The sequence below is a fragment of the Lampris incognitus genome, chromosome 6 (assembly GCF_029633865.1).
Source record: "Lampris incognitus isolate fLamInc1 chromosome 6, fLamInc1.hap2, whole genome shotgun sequence".
NCBI classification, from domain to species: Eukaryota; Metazoa; Chordata; class Actinopteri; order Lampriformes; family Lampridae; genus Lampris; species Lampris incognitus.
The window spans coordinates 19,037,938-19,051,800 of NC_079216.1; the positions used below are offsets into that span (position 1 = coordinate 19,037,938).

Here is a 13,863-nt window from a genome sequence, read left to right on the forward strand (position 1 = left end):
AGTTTGCTATTGGCCAGAAGTTGACGGGGCTGAGCATGAACAACCAATCAAGCTCGCTCTGTTAGGGAGAGCGGAAGCCGAGAGCAAGGAGAGTTTTGCCAACAGCGGCTTTAAATGTCGACGTCCCTTGATTTTGAAGGTTGCATTACATTATAGGTTGTATTTTCTATACTTAAACAATCAAATGAAAACATCCATAGGAATTGTATAAATATGCTAATCGAAGTATTGCTTTTCCTGAAAAAAAGAAAAAGAAAAAGAAATCTGTAATGTTGCAGTCTGAATTCCAACAACAGCAGGTCCCATGTGGGGATGTACGCCTTAGCAGTCAATTAATTATCTTAGTTTGTATGGATCCAAGTTTAATTGACTGCTAAGGCGTACATTCCCACATGGGACCTGCTGCTGGGTTTCCATTCAGACCACAGCATGATAGATTTGGTAGGGCCGTCATATGTTTTAAAACATAAGAATGAGTGGGTAATATTAGTGCGGGGCAACATATTGATTCATCAATATTGTGATATGAGACCAGATGTTGTCTGGGAATTTGAATATGGTAATATGGTGATGGTGATATAATTTAATGTTTTATTCCCTGATCTTAAAGGAAGAATTACAGTAAAGTGATGTAATTTTCTGAATTTATTCCACTGTGTTCTTTTTAACTGAATCAAATGAACAGTGAATGCCTCTCCCTGATTGGTCATCATAGTGAAATTAATAACTGAGTATTTCTTTAAAATGTTCTTGTAGGTAAAAAGCTTAAGCTCAATAGTCTCCCCCAAAATATCCTCACATATCAAATACCTTAATTCACGCTGTAGCTCTGTGCCGTTTCACCTTGGAGGTGAAAAGAAAACACACAATGAAAACACTTTTCATCCGCATAGTGTAACGGGCATGGATAAGTAGACACGTTGGTCCTTCACTAAGGCGTCGGGCCCTTTAGTCGACTGGTTAACGTTGTCCCTTGTGGAGTGGAACACACGGGTTCGCGTCCCGGCTGAGGCGACGGTCTCCCGGACGTACTTTGTGGAAAGTCGAGATTAAAATAACCCTTTCGTCATCTGTTAAAAAAAGGCTCATAGAATATGATTCAGAATTTTTTTTGTGGTTTTGTTTTGTTTAGGGTGATATTGTAGTGACCTACTTTAGGCAGGGGAGACATTCACCATGTTGACCAGAGGCTGTCCCTTTAAGACGGTGGGTTCAGGGGTTAGCAGAAGAGGATTGTGGGTACACGCGGGGTTGAGGTTATTTGTGGTTGTGAGCTAGCATTTCGAGCCGCCCAAGTTTATAATGGTGAACTGTGCCTTTTAAGGTCGGTGGAGGAAATAAACGACCCCACGGCTGTGTGGTCAAAAGGAGAAGCGGTCTCGTCTCCGTTCTGTCATCCTCTACATTGGTGCGCTCCAGTCCCAACTCCGCAGCACGGCCTCCCTCAACGTCCCCAAGGACCTGCAGTCGACCGGGTGCGTCTTCATCCTGCACAACACCCACCGTACCCCCCTGCGGCCCCCCTACGACGGCCGCCTCCGTGTCCTGGCGGCAGGGGCTTAGAACTTTGTGGTGGACGTGGGCGGTAAACCGGAACGAGTTTCGGTGGACCGCTTCAGGTCGGCTCACCTGGACTTGGACAGGCGGGTTCAACTGGCCCAGCCCTCCCGGCGTGGACGCCTCCCTGCCTCTACACCCTTCAAGAGGAGCCGGTTTGACCGCATTATTTGTCCTCCCACCATGTCGTTTCTTTTCCTTGTTGTCATGGTGATTCACCGTGTTGTGTCTCCCTTTAAGACGGTGGGTTCAGGGGTTAGCAGAAAGGGATTATGGGTAGTATCGTGATACGAGCGTTGTCCTCCACTATGAGGGTCACGGGTTCCATTCCCTGTGAAGCTCAGCAGCATGACAGCGACCTGGCTGGGTTGTGTCACCTACCTACACTATATGTACTCATCCCTGAGCGAAAGACAGTTGTGTAACTCCTTTTGTCTTGACATGTTTTCTAGCACGACATCTAATAAACATGGCGATGTCGCAGCACAGTAACGACAAGCGGTGAACACGATGAAGTGGTGCTTCTGAGAAGAGTCGACTTTACTTCTCTGGAAATATGAACCAGGGGATGTCAGGGGTGCTTGTTTTCCTCAGTGTTTGGTTATTTAGCATTGTGAGAACTCCTCGTTCATGGATTCTCCCTCGTGTTGCTCCGTATGGGTTCAGCTGTGGCTCAGACCGACACCGAACACGTCACCAAGACCTGCACCCTGTCCTGCCTCTGTTTCAACACATGAACAGCACACATTAGCAAGTCTGTGTGTGTGTGTGTGTGTGTGTGTGTGTGTGTGTGTGTGTGTGTGTGTGTTAGACAGGGACACATGGTTTTGTGTGTGTGTGTGTGTGTGTTAGACAGGGACACAGGGTTTTGTGTGGGTGTGTGTATATGTGTGTAGTATGTGTGTTAGACAGGGAGAGATGGTTTTGTGTGTTAGACAGGGACACATGATTTTGTATGTGTGTGTGTATGTGAGACAGGGAGAGATGGGTTTGTGTGTGTGTGTGTGTGTGTGTGTGTGTGTGTGTTAGGGACACATGGTTTTGTGTTTGTGTGTGTTAGACAGGGACACATGGTTTTGTGTGTGTGTGTTAATCTGCTCATGTTGCAGTTTGCTGTTTCCATAGCTATTCACACCTGCTGAGAGTGGCTCGGTGACCGCGCTCTGGAGAACAGATGTTCCTTCCTGGTCTCTTGGGAACAGGAAGCCCACAGTCAGCAGGATCCTCTGCAGGCTTCCTTAAAAGTAAACACACACACACACACACACACACACACACACACACACACACACACACACACACACTTGGTGCACCAGCATAGTTAAACATGCTGGCATCACACCTATCTACTCCAGAGGGGCTTGTTGGCAGTATTACCTTTTTCTTTCTTTTACATGCATCTTTTACATGCATCCTTTACATGCATTCCGGGCACCAAATGCACTCGGTCCCTGCCTTCCCATGGCGGTAGTCAGCGCCGCCTGCTATAAATCATTGTGACACCGGCTTGTGTTTTGACCCGGTGTCTCTGGTCTTCTGCACTCCATCAGTCTGGTAGAACCCGATGTGCTCGGCCATAGAGACTCAGCTTTCATAGTCCAAACCGTCAGGACGCCAGTATGCCTGCTGCCTGAACGAGGGCATCCGCTGCTGAGCTGGAGTCAAAGACCTTACCTTGTAGACGACGTGGGTACAATTCTGAATCAGGACTAATGATAAAATAGGAACGATTCCTAACAAAACAGCACAGCTGTTCATTTGACAAGGCTGATCAGCTGCGGACGGTTCTGCGCTCATTTTTGGTGAGAGAGAAAAAACAGGTTAGTTTGGACTGCAAGCACGTGATCCAAGACTGAAACCGATGCAGCACTTTTGCTGTTCTGCAGAAACCATCTCTTGCCTGTTTATGATTTGTAAATACATAAGTCAGTATTAGGAATAAACATATTGTTTTGTTTTGTTATATTATGCGGCACAGTGGCACAGTGGTTAGCGCGGTCGCCTCACAGCAAGAAGGTCCCGGGTTCAAGCCCCGGGGTACTCCAACCTTGGTGGGCCACCCCGGGTCGTCCTCTGTGTGGAGTTTGCATGTTCTCCCCGTGTCTGCGTGGGTTTCCTCCAGGGGCTCCGGTTTCCTCCCACAGTCCAAAGACATGTAGGTCAGGTGAATCGGCTGTACTAAATTGTCCCTAGGTGTGTGTGTGTGTGTGTGTGTGTGTGTGTGTGTGTGTGTGTGTGTGTGTGTGTGTGTGTGCGTGTGCGTGTGTGTGTGGGCCCTGACTGGCTGTCTGTCCAGGGTGTCTCCCTGCCTTCTGCCCATTGACTGCTTGGATAGGCTCCAGCATCCCACAACCCTGTGTAGACTAAGCGGTTTGGATAATGGATTATCTTATTATAAACTTATTATAAACTTGTTATAAACTTGTTATACTACTACTACTTTCGGCTGCTCCCGTTAGGGGTCGCCACAGCGGATCATCCGTTTCCATTTCTTCCTGTCTTCTGCGTCTTCCTCTGTCACACCAGCCACCTGCATGTCTTCCCTCACCACATCCATAAACCTCCTCTTTGGCCTTCCTCTTCTCCTCTTTCCTGGCAGCTCCATATTCAGCATCCTTCTCCCAATATACTCAGCATCTCTCCTCCACACATGTCCAAGCCATCTCAATCTTGCCTCTCTTGCTTTGTCTCTAAACCGTCCAACCTGAGCGGTCCCTCTAATATAATCGTTCCTAATCCTGTCCTTCTTCGTTACTCCCAGTGAAAATCTTAGCATCTTCAACTCTGCCACCTCCAGCTCCACCTCCTGTCTTTTCGTCAGTGCCACTGTCTCCAAACCATATAACATAGCTGGTCTCACAACCATCTTGTAAACTTTCCCTTTAACTCTTGCTGATACCCTTCTGTCGCAAATCACTCCTGACACACTTCTCCACCCACTCCAACCTGCCTGCACTCTCTTTTTCACCTCTCTACTGCACTCCCCGTTACTTTGGACAGTTGACCCCAAGTATTTAAACTCAAATGCCTTTGTCACCTCCACTCCTTGCATCCTGACCATTCCACTGTCCTCTCTCTCATTCACACATAGGTATTCCATCTTGCTCCTACTGACTTTCATTCCTCTTCTCTCTAGTGCATACCTCCACCTCTCCAGGCTCTCCTCAACCTGCACCCTACTCTCGCTACAGATCACTATGTCATCCGCGAACATCATCGTCCATGGAGACTCCTGCCTGATCTTGTCTGTCAACCTGTCCATCACCATTGCAAACAAGAAAGGGCTAAGAGCCGATCCCTGATGTAATCCCACCTCCACCTTGAACCCATCTGTCATTCCAACCGCACACCTCACCATTGTCACACTTCCCTCATACGTATCCTGCACCACTCCTACATACTTCTCTGCAACTCCTGACTTCCTCATACAATACCACACCTCCTCTCTCGGCACTCTGTCATAAGCTTTCTCTAAATCTACAAAGACACAATGCAACTCTTTCTGGCCTTCTCTATACTTCTCAATCAACATTCTCAAAGCAAACATCGCATCTGTGGTGCTCTTTCGTGGCATGAAACCCTACTGCTGCTTGCTAATCGTTACCTTGCCTCTTAACCTAGCTTCTATTACTCTTTCCCAAATCTTCATGCTGTGGCTGATCAACTTTATACCTCTGTAGTTGTTACAGTTCTGCACATCGCCCTTGTTCTTGAAAATCGGTACCAGTATGCTTCTTCTCCACTCCTCAGGCATCCTCTCACTTTCCAGGATTGTGTTAAACAATCTAGTTAAAAACTCCACTGCCATCTCTCCTAAACATCTCCATGCCTCCACAGGTATGTCATCAGGACCAACTGCCTTTCCATTCTTCATCCTCTTCATAGCTGCCCTCACTTCCTCCTTGCTAATCCGCTGAACTTCCTGATTCACTATCCCTTCATCATCCAACCTTCTCTCTCTCTCATTTTCTTCATTCATCAGCCCCTCAAAGTATTCCTTCCACCTTCTTAGCACACTCTCCTCGCTTGTCAGCACATTTCCATCTCTATCCTTGATCGCCCTAACTTGCTGCACATCCTTTGCAGCTTGGTCCCTCTGTCTAGCCAATCGGTACAAGTCCTTTTCTCCTTCCTTAGTGTCTAATCTGTCATACAACTCACCATACGCCTTTTCCTTTGCCTTTGCCACCTCTCTCTTTGCTTTACGCTGCATCTCCTTGTACTCCTGTCTACTTTCTTCATCTCTCTGACTATCCCACTTCTTCTTTGCCAACCTTTTCCTCTGTATAATTTGCTGTACTTCCTCATTCCACCACCAAGTCTCCTTGTCTTCCTTCCTCTGTCCTGATGACACACCAAGTACCTTCCTAGCTGTCTCCCTCACTATTTCTGCAGTGGTTTTCCAGCCATCTGGCAACTCTTCACTACCACCCAGTGCCTGTCTTAACTCCTGCCTGAACTCCACACAACAGTCTTCCTTCTTCAACTTCCACCATTTGATCTTCGGCTGTGTCTTCACTCTCTTCCTCTTCTTGGTCTCCAAAGTCATCCTACAGACCACCATCCGATGCTGCCTAGCTACGCTCTCCCCTGTCACCACCTTGCAGTCTCCAATCCCTTTTAGATGGCGCCTTCTACATAAGATATAGTCCACCTGTGTGCACTTTCCTCCACTCTTGTACGTCACCCTGTGTTCCTCCCTCTTCTTGAAATATGTATTCACCACAGCCATTTCCATCCTTTTCGCAAAATCGACCACCATCTGTCCTTCCACATTTCTCTTCTTGACTCCATACCTTCCCATCACCTCCTCATCACCTCTGTTCCCTTCACCAACATGTCCATTGAAGTCCGCTCCAATCACCACTCTCTCCTCCTTGGGTACCCTCTCCACCATGTCGTCCAACTCATTCCAGAATTCTTCTTTTTCATCCATCTCAGACCCAAATTGCGGGGCATATGCGCTGATAACATTCAGCAATAAACCTTCAATTTCCAGCTTCATACTCATCACTCTGTCTGACACTCTCTTCACCTCCAGCACGCTCTTGACATACTCTTCCTTCAGAATTACCCCTACCCCATTACTCCTCCCATTCACACCATGGTAGAAGAGTTTGAACCCACCTCCGATACTCCTGGCCTTACTCCCCTTCCACCTGGTCTCTTGCACACACAGTATGCCTACCTTTCTTCTTTCCATCATGTCAGCCAGCTCCCTCCCTTTACCAGTCATAGTGCCAACATTCAAAGTTCCAACTCTCACCTCCACATGCCTACCCTTCCTCCTCTCTAGCTGCCTCTGGACATGCTTTCCCCCTCTTCTTCTCCTTCGCCCAACAGTAGCATAGTTTCCACCGACACCCTGCTGGTTAACAGTACCGGTGGCGGTCGTTGGTAACCCGGGCCTCGACCGATCCGGTATGTAAGTCTTATTTATGATCCACATATTTGATTTGGCAAAGATTTTACGCCGGATGCCCTTCCTGACGCAACCCTCCCCATTTGTCCGGGCTTGGGACCGGCACTAAGGCTGCACTGGCTTGTGCATCCTCAGTGGCTGGGTTTTGTTATAAACTTGTTATAAACTTATTATAAACTTGACCAATTTCCGTTGCTGTACTGTTGTGCTCTAGCAATGGTGCTGTGCCACGATAGAAGACCGGTGCAAATGTTGTGTAATGTTGTGGCGTTATAGAAATTTCTGACTCCCCCGTAGAATCTGACTCCCCTTGGCGTGACTGGGTAACGGTTAGGGGTGGGGGGGCTAAAGGCTAGCCTGACCTATCCTAGCCTCAAGCCAAGGGGAGTGAGTCAGACTCTGCGGGGGAGTCAGAAAATTCTCTTAACACCGGATCCTGCTGGTCTTTGTCCGTGTTGTTTGATTCTCTGGTGCTTGTATTCCTCTTCATCAGCTCTAGTCGGGACTATTTTAATTGTTTGGGTTTTTTGTGCATGTTTTTGTGCATGTCATCAGTTGGCTCCTTATATGCAGTGTAATTTGGTTTTATATTGCGCAGCCTGCCTAAATTTCTGATTATCATCTTGATTTTTTTTTATTTTATTTTTTTGTGTTTTTCTTTTCTTTTTCAGTTGAGGAATGCTCTAATTAACCACATGGGGTTTCTCCGCCACGTTGTATTAATGTTTGAGTTGTAATTGTATTTTTGGAAGAAATCGTGTCTTGAAATTGTACAATGCAAATGTATTTTGTATTTTGTATTTTTTTTTTTTTTTTTAGTTTTGATTGGACGTACCAATGAAGCAAACCTTAAAGTCGAACCTGAAACTCTCTCCCTCCCCTCAGCCGGTGCTGGCAGGGCTGATCTGGGATGAGCCAGGTCGGCTGTAGGGGGCCGGAGGCTCTGTGTGGGCGGAGGAGACTGCTGGCGCTCATGATGAAGCTCCCCTGCTCCCTGTACTGCTCCCTGTGGTTCCTCCTGCTGCTGGGAGCCGGCTCCGTGCTGCTCCTCGTTCATCTGCAGGACCTCTCCGAAATGGTGCAGCAGCAGACTCCAGGTCAGTGGTGCTCCGCCCCCTGCAGGGCCAAACGAAAAGCCTCCCACCCTCTTGACACGAAGCACACCGTGGCTGTGGATATTCAGTTTACTCTGATGGCCTTCAGAACTCTTATTCTGAAGGTCTAGCTTGCTCGAGAAATGGTGACTAGGAAATGACTCTTCTGTTCATTTTTTTTTTTGACACACACACACACACACACACACACACACACACACACACACACACAACCCTCATAAACACACACAACCTTCATGGTGGGTTGCAGCAGACTGCTGGGGTCCATGGACGTGTTAAAGGACACTTCAGCGTTGACACTGAACCAGAAGATGTCCCCGGTTCTTGCACAGTCAGCATTAATCGTTGCCATCTGCTGGCATTCAAACCAGCACGAAGGTCCGCACCCTTCCCGTAGGCTGCTGGTTCGGTCACCCCGTGAAAACGGCTTCTGAATTCTGGGATTTATCAGCCACTTTTCGACGTCGGTGCTCACCGAGCCACAAGGTTCGCGGTCAGTTTCAAGTAGGGCACAAACCAAGGTTTGCTTGAAGGGATTTTTGTAAGGTTGGTGGAAATGAGCTGGCCTGCCACCAGCCGAACAGGTTGAATGTGTTGTAGATGGTGGTGGATGGTGTTGTCTGCTTCTCCACACACGAGGTTAGTGGAGAACTCGGGTTTCGAGTTCATGTTCTATAATAGATGCCCAGTTGGTTGCAAATGGATCATAAATATATGTAGAAAGATTGCCACGTTGATTTTTGGATTTTTCACCTTCTGTGACTTTTAGTCCATGGGTAAACATCCTGTTTCGTAATGGGGGGGGGGGGTTATCCATCCATCCATCCATTATCCAAACCGCTTATCCTGCTCTCAGGGTCACGGGGATGCTGGAGCCTATTCCAGTAGTCATAGGGCGGCAGGTGGGGAGACACCCTGGACAGGCTGCCAGGCCATCGCAGGGCCCACACACACACACACACACATGTTCACACCTAGGGACAATTTAGTACGGCTGATTCACCTGACCTACATGTCTTTGGACTGTGGGAGGAAAGCGGAGCCCCTGGAGGAAACCCACACAGACACAGGGAGAACATGAAGACTCCACACAGAGGACGACCCGGGATGATCCCCAAGGTTGACCTCCCCCCGGGGCTCAAACCCAGGACCTTCTAGTTATAAAGGAGTGCATCATCGTGTCTTAAAATGGCAAGCGTTACTCAAATCATAGACTAGTGCCTTTAGGCCAGGCACTTTTCCTGGATAGAGAGAAGGAGCACTTCCTGTCCTGGATAGTTGCTGTCCAAGTTCATATTAAGCGGCAAGTTCTAGCCAGACGAAAACTTGCGCTGATGTTAAAACTCATTTCCAGTCGTCTCCCCCTTAGGGTAGCATCCTTCCGCCAGGCAGCCAAAATGTTGTTTTCGGGGTTTTCAGTGTGTCGCTGCCATCTCCCGTGCCCGTGGTGTGTAATCGTGATGGGATGTTGGGATTTCCATGTCAGCATCTGCAGCGATAATAGTCACTTACCGAGAGGAGCTATTTCCAGAGCCTGGGGGTGACCTGGCTTATTGTTGCTTCCTCTCTGTTATCACACACACACGATCACATACACACACACACACACACACACACACACCAAAGCTGATGGACTTAGGAGTTGGTGATTTTTTTATTATAATGCTTTGCAGAAATGATTTAAGGTTAATTATCTTTTAAAGCGCTCCCCCAGATCTCCTTTTGGTGGCAAATTTGGGGGAAGTGTTTAAGGATAAAGTTGAATGGCAGGCTGGATTTATATATATTTATTTATTTATTTATTTATTCGAGCACTCTTTTACTGTAGTGACAAGGGGGTTGCTGGAGTGCCATGCCTCGTTTGGAAAATAGAATAATAGTGTGATGGGGGAAATTGAAAAGGGAAGAGAGAGAGAGAAAAAAAGCTGAGCTGTTGAAAGAGACCGGAGCCACTTGAGTTCGTAAATTACATTTCACAGATCAATATAAGCATATGAGAGAAGAAAACACATCAGAGGGCCGTTTTTAAATTGCGTCCCTCTGTGTTGCATCAGTGCAGAACTCACAACACCCTGAAATTGGTTTTGTGATGTTTTGTGATGTCTCCATCGGCACTCGCCTCGCCGAATTCCTCACTGACACCGCGGATTAAACAAACACAGATTTTCAATCTATCTGAGGAAGCCGGGGCGGCGGGTGTTGCTGTGCTCCGAACGGGGCATTGTGTTGGATAATAATGACTCCACAGCTGCGATCAGACCGTACTTTTTCTTTTTTTTTTTTTTTGGCCTCATAAAACAATGAGGCTGTCGACAAGTCAAATGATGCGGGTGCGAAACGTTTTACAAACATGCAAACAAAGTTGTTTTTTGTTTTTTTTTTGCCCCTTCCCTGACTCCCTGCCTTGTTGTCGCTGCACCGTGACTAAGCTTCTTCCATGTAAACAGAACGGGGCTGCCCCAAATCCAGCCAAATTCAGCCCTAAGGCCAAAAGTGTCCTTTATGCGATGGACTCATCAGCTCCTAATGACGCCACATAAAACTTACAAAGGTAATGCCAGCGTCCAAATGTTTCCAAATTATGCATGGCTGGCAGCGATCATCCGAGGTCTTCATCGTCTTCATCAGCATTTGCAGTTTACATGAACGTGGTCGAGGCGCATGTGCGGATGATTCTCTTGAGACCGGACGATAAGCAGATCTTCTGCATCGTTAGAGGCCGGCGTGATTTTTGGCTTTTTGGATTTCAAAATGGGACAGTGATCTCTGCAGATAGAAGTCTGGGGCATCTGGGCGGTGTGGTGGTCTATTCCGTTGCCTGCCAACACAAGGATCGCCGCTTCGAATCCCCGTGTTACCTCCGGCTTGGTCGGGTGTCCCTACAGACACAATTGGCCGTGTCTGCGGGTGGGAAGCCAGATGTGGGTGTGTGTCCTGGTCACTGCACTAGCGCCTCCTCTGGTTAGTCGGGGTGCCTGTTCAGGGGGGAGGGGGAACTGGGGGGAATAGGGTGATCCTCCCACGCGCTACGTCCCCCTGGTGAAACTCCTTACTGTCAGGTGAAAAGAAGCGGCTGGGGACTCCACATGTCTCGGAGGAGGCATGTGATACGTGTGCAGCCCTCCCTGGATTGGCAGGGGGTGGGGGAAGCAGCGAATAGGACACCTCGGAAGAGTGGGGTAATTAGATAAACAAGGCTGATGAGATCTGACTTGAGTGATCTGTCCAGCAGCAATGGCAGTGTGTTTTCACACCCGGTCCATTTTAGCCGAGGGGCCTCTGTAGTGATTAGTCAGAACTTTCTGTCAATGTGTGACCGCTCCAATGAACTTGCACCCCTCGGAAACAAACTGGACTCAGACGATCAACAGAGTCGGTCTGAGAAACGTTTGTTGAGTCCACTTCGTACTCCGAATGGTTTGCACATTGTGAACTATACTGCCTATGTCATCAAGGTTTTCTGTTGACAAATCACATTATTATATTGAAGAGTAAAAAACAAACACAAGTTGTGGCCAGTAGGCTGATTTATTTTGTCTACTTAGCCTATGTACTATGTGTAACCTACAAAAAGACTCACTGGCCGATCGCCAGGGGGTCGGCCCTCTTAGTCGAGCGGTTAGCGATGTCACCTTGTGGTGCAGTACAACCCCAAATCTGAATCCCGCGGAGGGCAGAGATATGTTCAGTTACACTGGTGGCAGCGGTGGGATCCGGAAGTGTCCGGAAGCGTGCCGATCCTCAGAAGTCTCTTCGGGGCACGGGACTAACAAAGCACGAGGGCGTGCTTCCGGTAGAGGGTTATACTATGTATGATTGGTGCATAAATGCACTGTCGGTTTTGAGAAAAATCCCCTTTCATTAGTCAAGATGGTTGAAAACCAAAACTGCTTTTCATTTCTTTCACAAAGAGTTTTCTCATCAGATTTCTAAAGTCAATGAAAAAAATCAAATGCCAATAGGCTTTTGGATCTGATAACCTCATATGTTCTGATAAATGACCCCCAGGCTCCGTCTCTCTCTTTCTAGTTCTTACATTTTATCTTTATTCCTTGCTCTGCCATTATTTTTGGTACATCTAAAGTAAAAAAAAAAAAAAATCCACCACGTTTGGTTTGTTGGTATCTACATCTGTACATATAGTAGTAATATTAGTAGATATGGTAGTGATAGTAGTAGCGGTAGTAGTTATAGTGGTAGTAGTAGTAGTTGTGGTAGTAATAGCAGTAGCAGTGGTAGTAGTTGTGGTAGTAGTAGTGTTAGTGGTAGTAGTTGTAGTAGTAGTAGTAGTGGTGGTAGCAGTGGTAGTAGTAGTAGTAGTAGTAGCGATCGTAGTAGTGTTAGTGGTAGTAGTAGCAGTAGTAGCAGTAGTAGTAGTAGCAGTAGTAGTGGTAAAAGTAGTTTTAGTGGTAGGAGTAGTACTAGTGTTAGTGGTAGTAGTCGAAGGAGTAGCAACACAAGCACTGTGGGATACAGGTTCACAGGTCACAACTATCAGTGAAAACTGGAGAGAGGCCTGCCTCCCACACATCCAGTTATGGAGCCTGGATGAACTCCTGAAAAGGACAAAACCCTTCCCGGCAAAGCAGCAAACCATACACCCATACCCTTTGTAGACTGGGCTGAGCTGAAGTTCAGGTTTGGATCAAAGAGGGGCCCACAGCCAGAACTGCTTGTGCCCGTGGTTGTCTCTAATGAGCCAGGAGTAGCAGAGCCACGATCATCGGCTACGATGTGATTGAGTATCTGGTGATGAATGGAACAGAGCAGCATCCAGAAGTTACAGCTGCTGTGGTAAGAGAAGCTTCCTCCATTGACTGTAAAAAAGCAAACGTGTTGATCCACATAGTGCAAAGTTGTGACCAGAATGACAAAGAGGGTATGGTGACAGTTGGGAGACAAAAGATTGTGATTCCGGCAGGCCAGACCAGGGAAGTTAAGTATAGTGTGAGGACAGGTCCCCTTTCCACAAAACAGGAAGTTCTTTTTGAACCAGAGGAGATTCCAAACTGGCTGGGGGGGGGGGGTGAACATTACTGAAACCATCATCTGCCTGCAGAAGGGAAATTGGTCTAGGGGGGCTATCCCTGTCACTAATGACAGCAACCATGGTATTACCCTCACCCCTCGCACAGCGCTGGGACAGCTACAGCAAGTCAAGGCTGTTTACCCAGGGGATGTAAGACCAGCCAGCTCTAGTGAACACAGCCAAAACAGCCAGTGCTAGTGAAAACACAGCCAACACAGACAGTGCTCCTGAAAAGCACAAATGGAAACACAGACAGCTGGACACATGCAAACATGATTCATGGGACCCTCCAGTTTCAGTTGATCACCTGACTCCAGATCAGCAGGAAAAGGTGAGACAGATGCTACGAGAAGAGTGTGCTGCATTTTCAAAAGACGAAAATGATGTGGGACGCATTCCATCCCTGCTGTTAAAAATCAGGCTTAGTGACACAACTCCGGTAAGGCACACCTACACCTCAGTACCCAAATCGCTCCACAAGGAGGTGAAGGACATTGAATAGAGGATGGATTCAAAAATCCTCGTTCCCATACTCATCACCAATAGACTGCATGCGTGAGAAGGATGGGGGTTTGCATCTGTGCGTGGATTACTGTGAGCTAAATCAGAAATCCATTCCTGACCGTCACCCCGTCTCTCGAGTGCAGGACCTACTGAACAGCCTGAGTGGGAGTGTGTAGTTCCTGGTGCTGGACCAGGGCAAAGCGTACCATCGGTGTTTTCTTGAGGAGAGTAGCAGA

At 47.6% G+C, this 13,863-nt stretch overlaps 1 protein-coding gene across 1 annotated transcript in view; it reads left to right on the top strand.

The window, feature by feature from the left end:
- Nucleotides 1-13,863, top strand: part of LOC130114163 (carbohydrate sulfotransferase 8-like) — a 113,938-nt gene that overhangs the window by 23,404 nt on the left and 76,671 nt on the right. Inside the window, exons 2-3 of the mRNA XM_056281949.1 lie at nucleotides 2,683-2,801; nucleotides 7,865-8,076. Coding sequence (XP_056137924.1) covers nucleotides 7,890-8,076 — 187 coding nt within the window. The 5' untranslated portion in view covers nucleotides 2,683-2,801; nucleotides 7,865-7,889. The remainder of the gene's footprint in view (nucleotides 1-2,682; nucleotides 2,802-7,864; nucleotides 8,077-13,863) is intronic.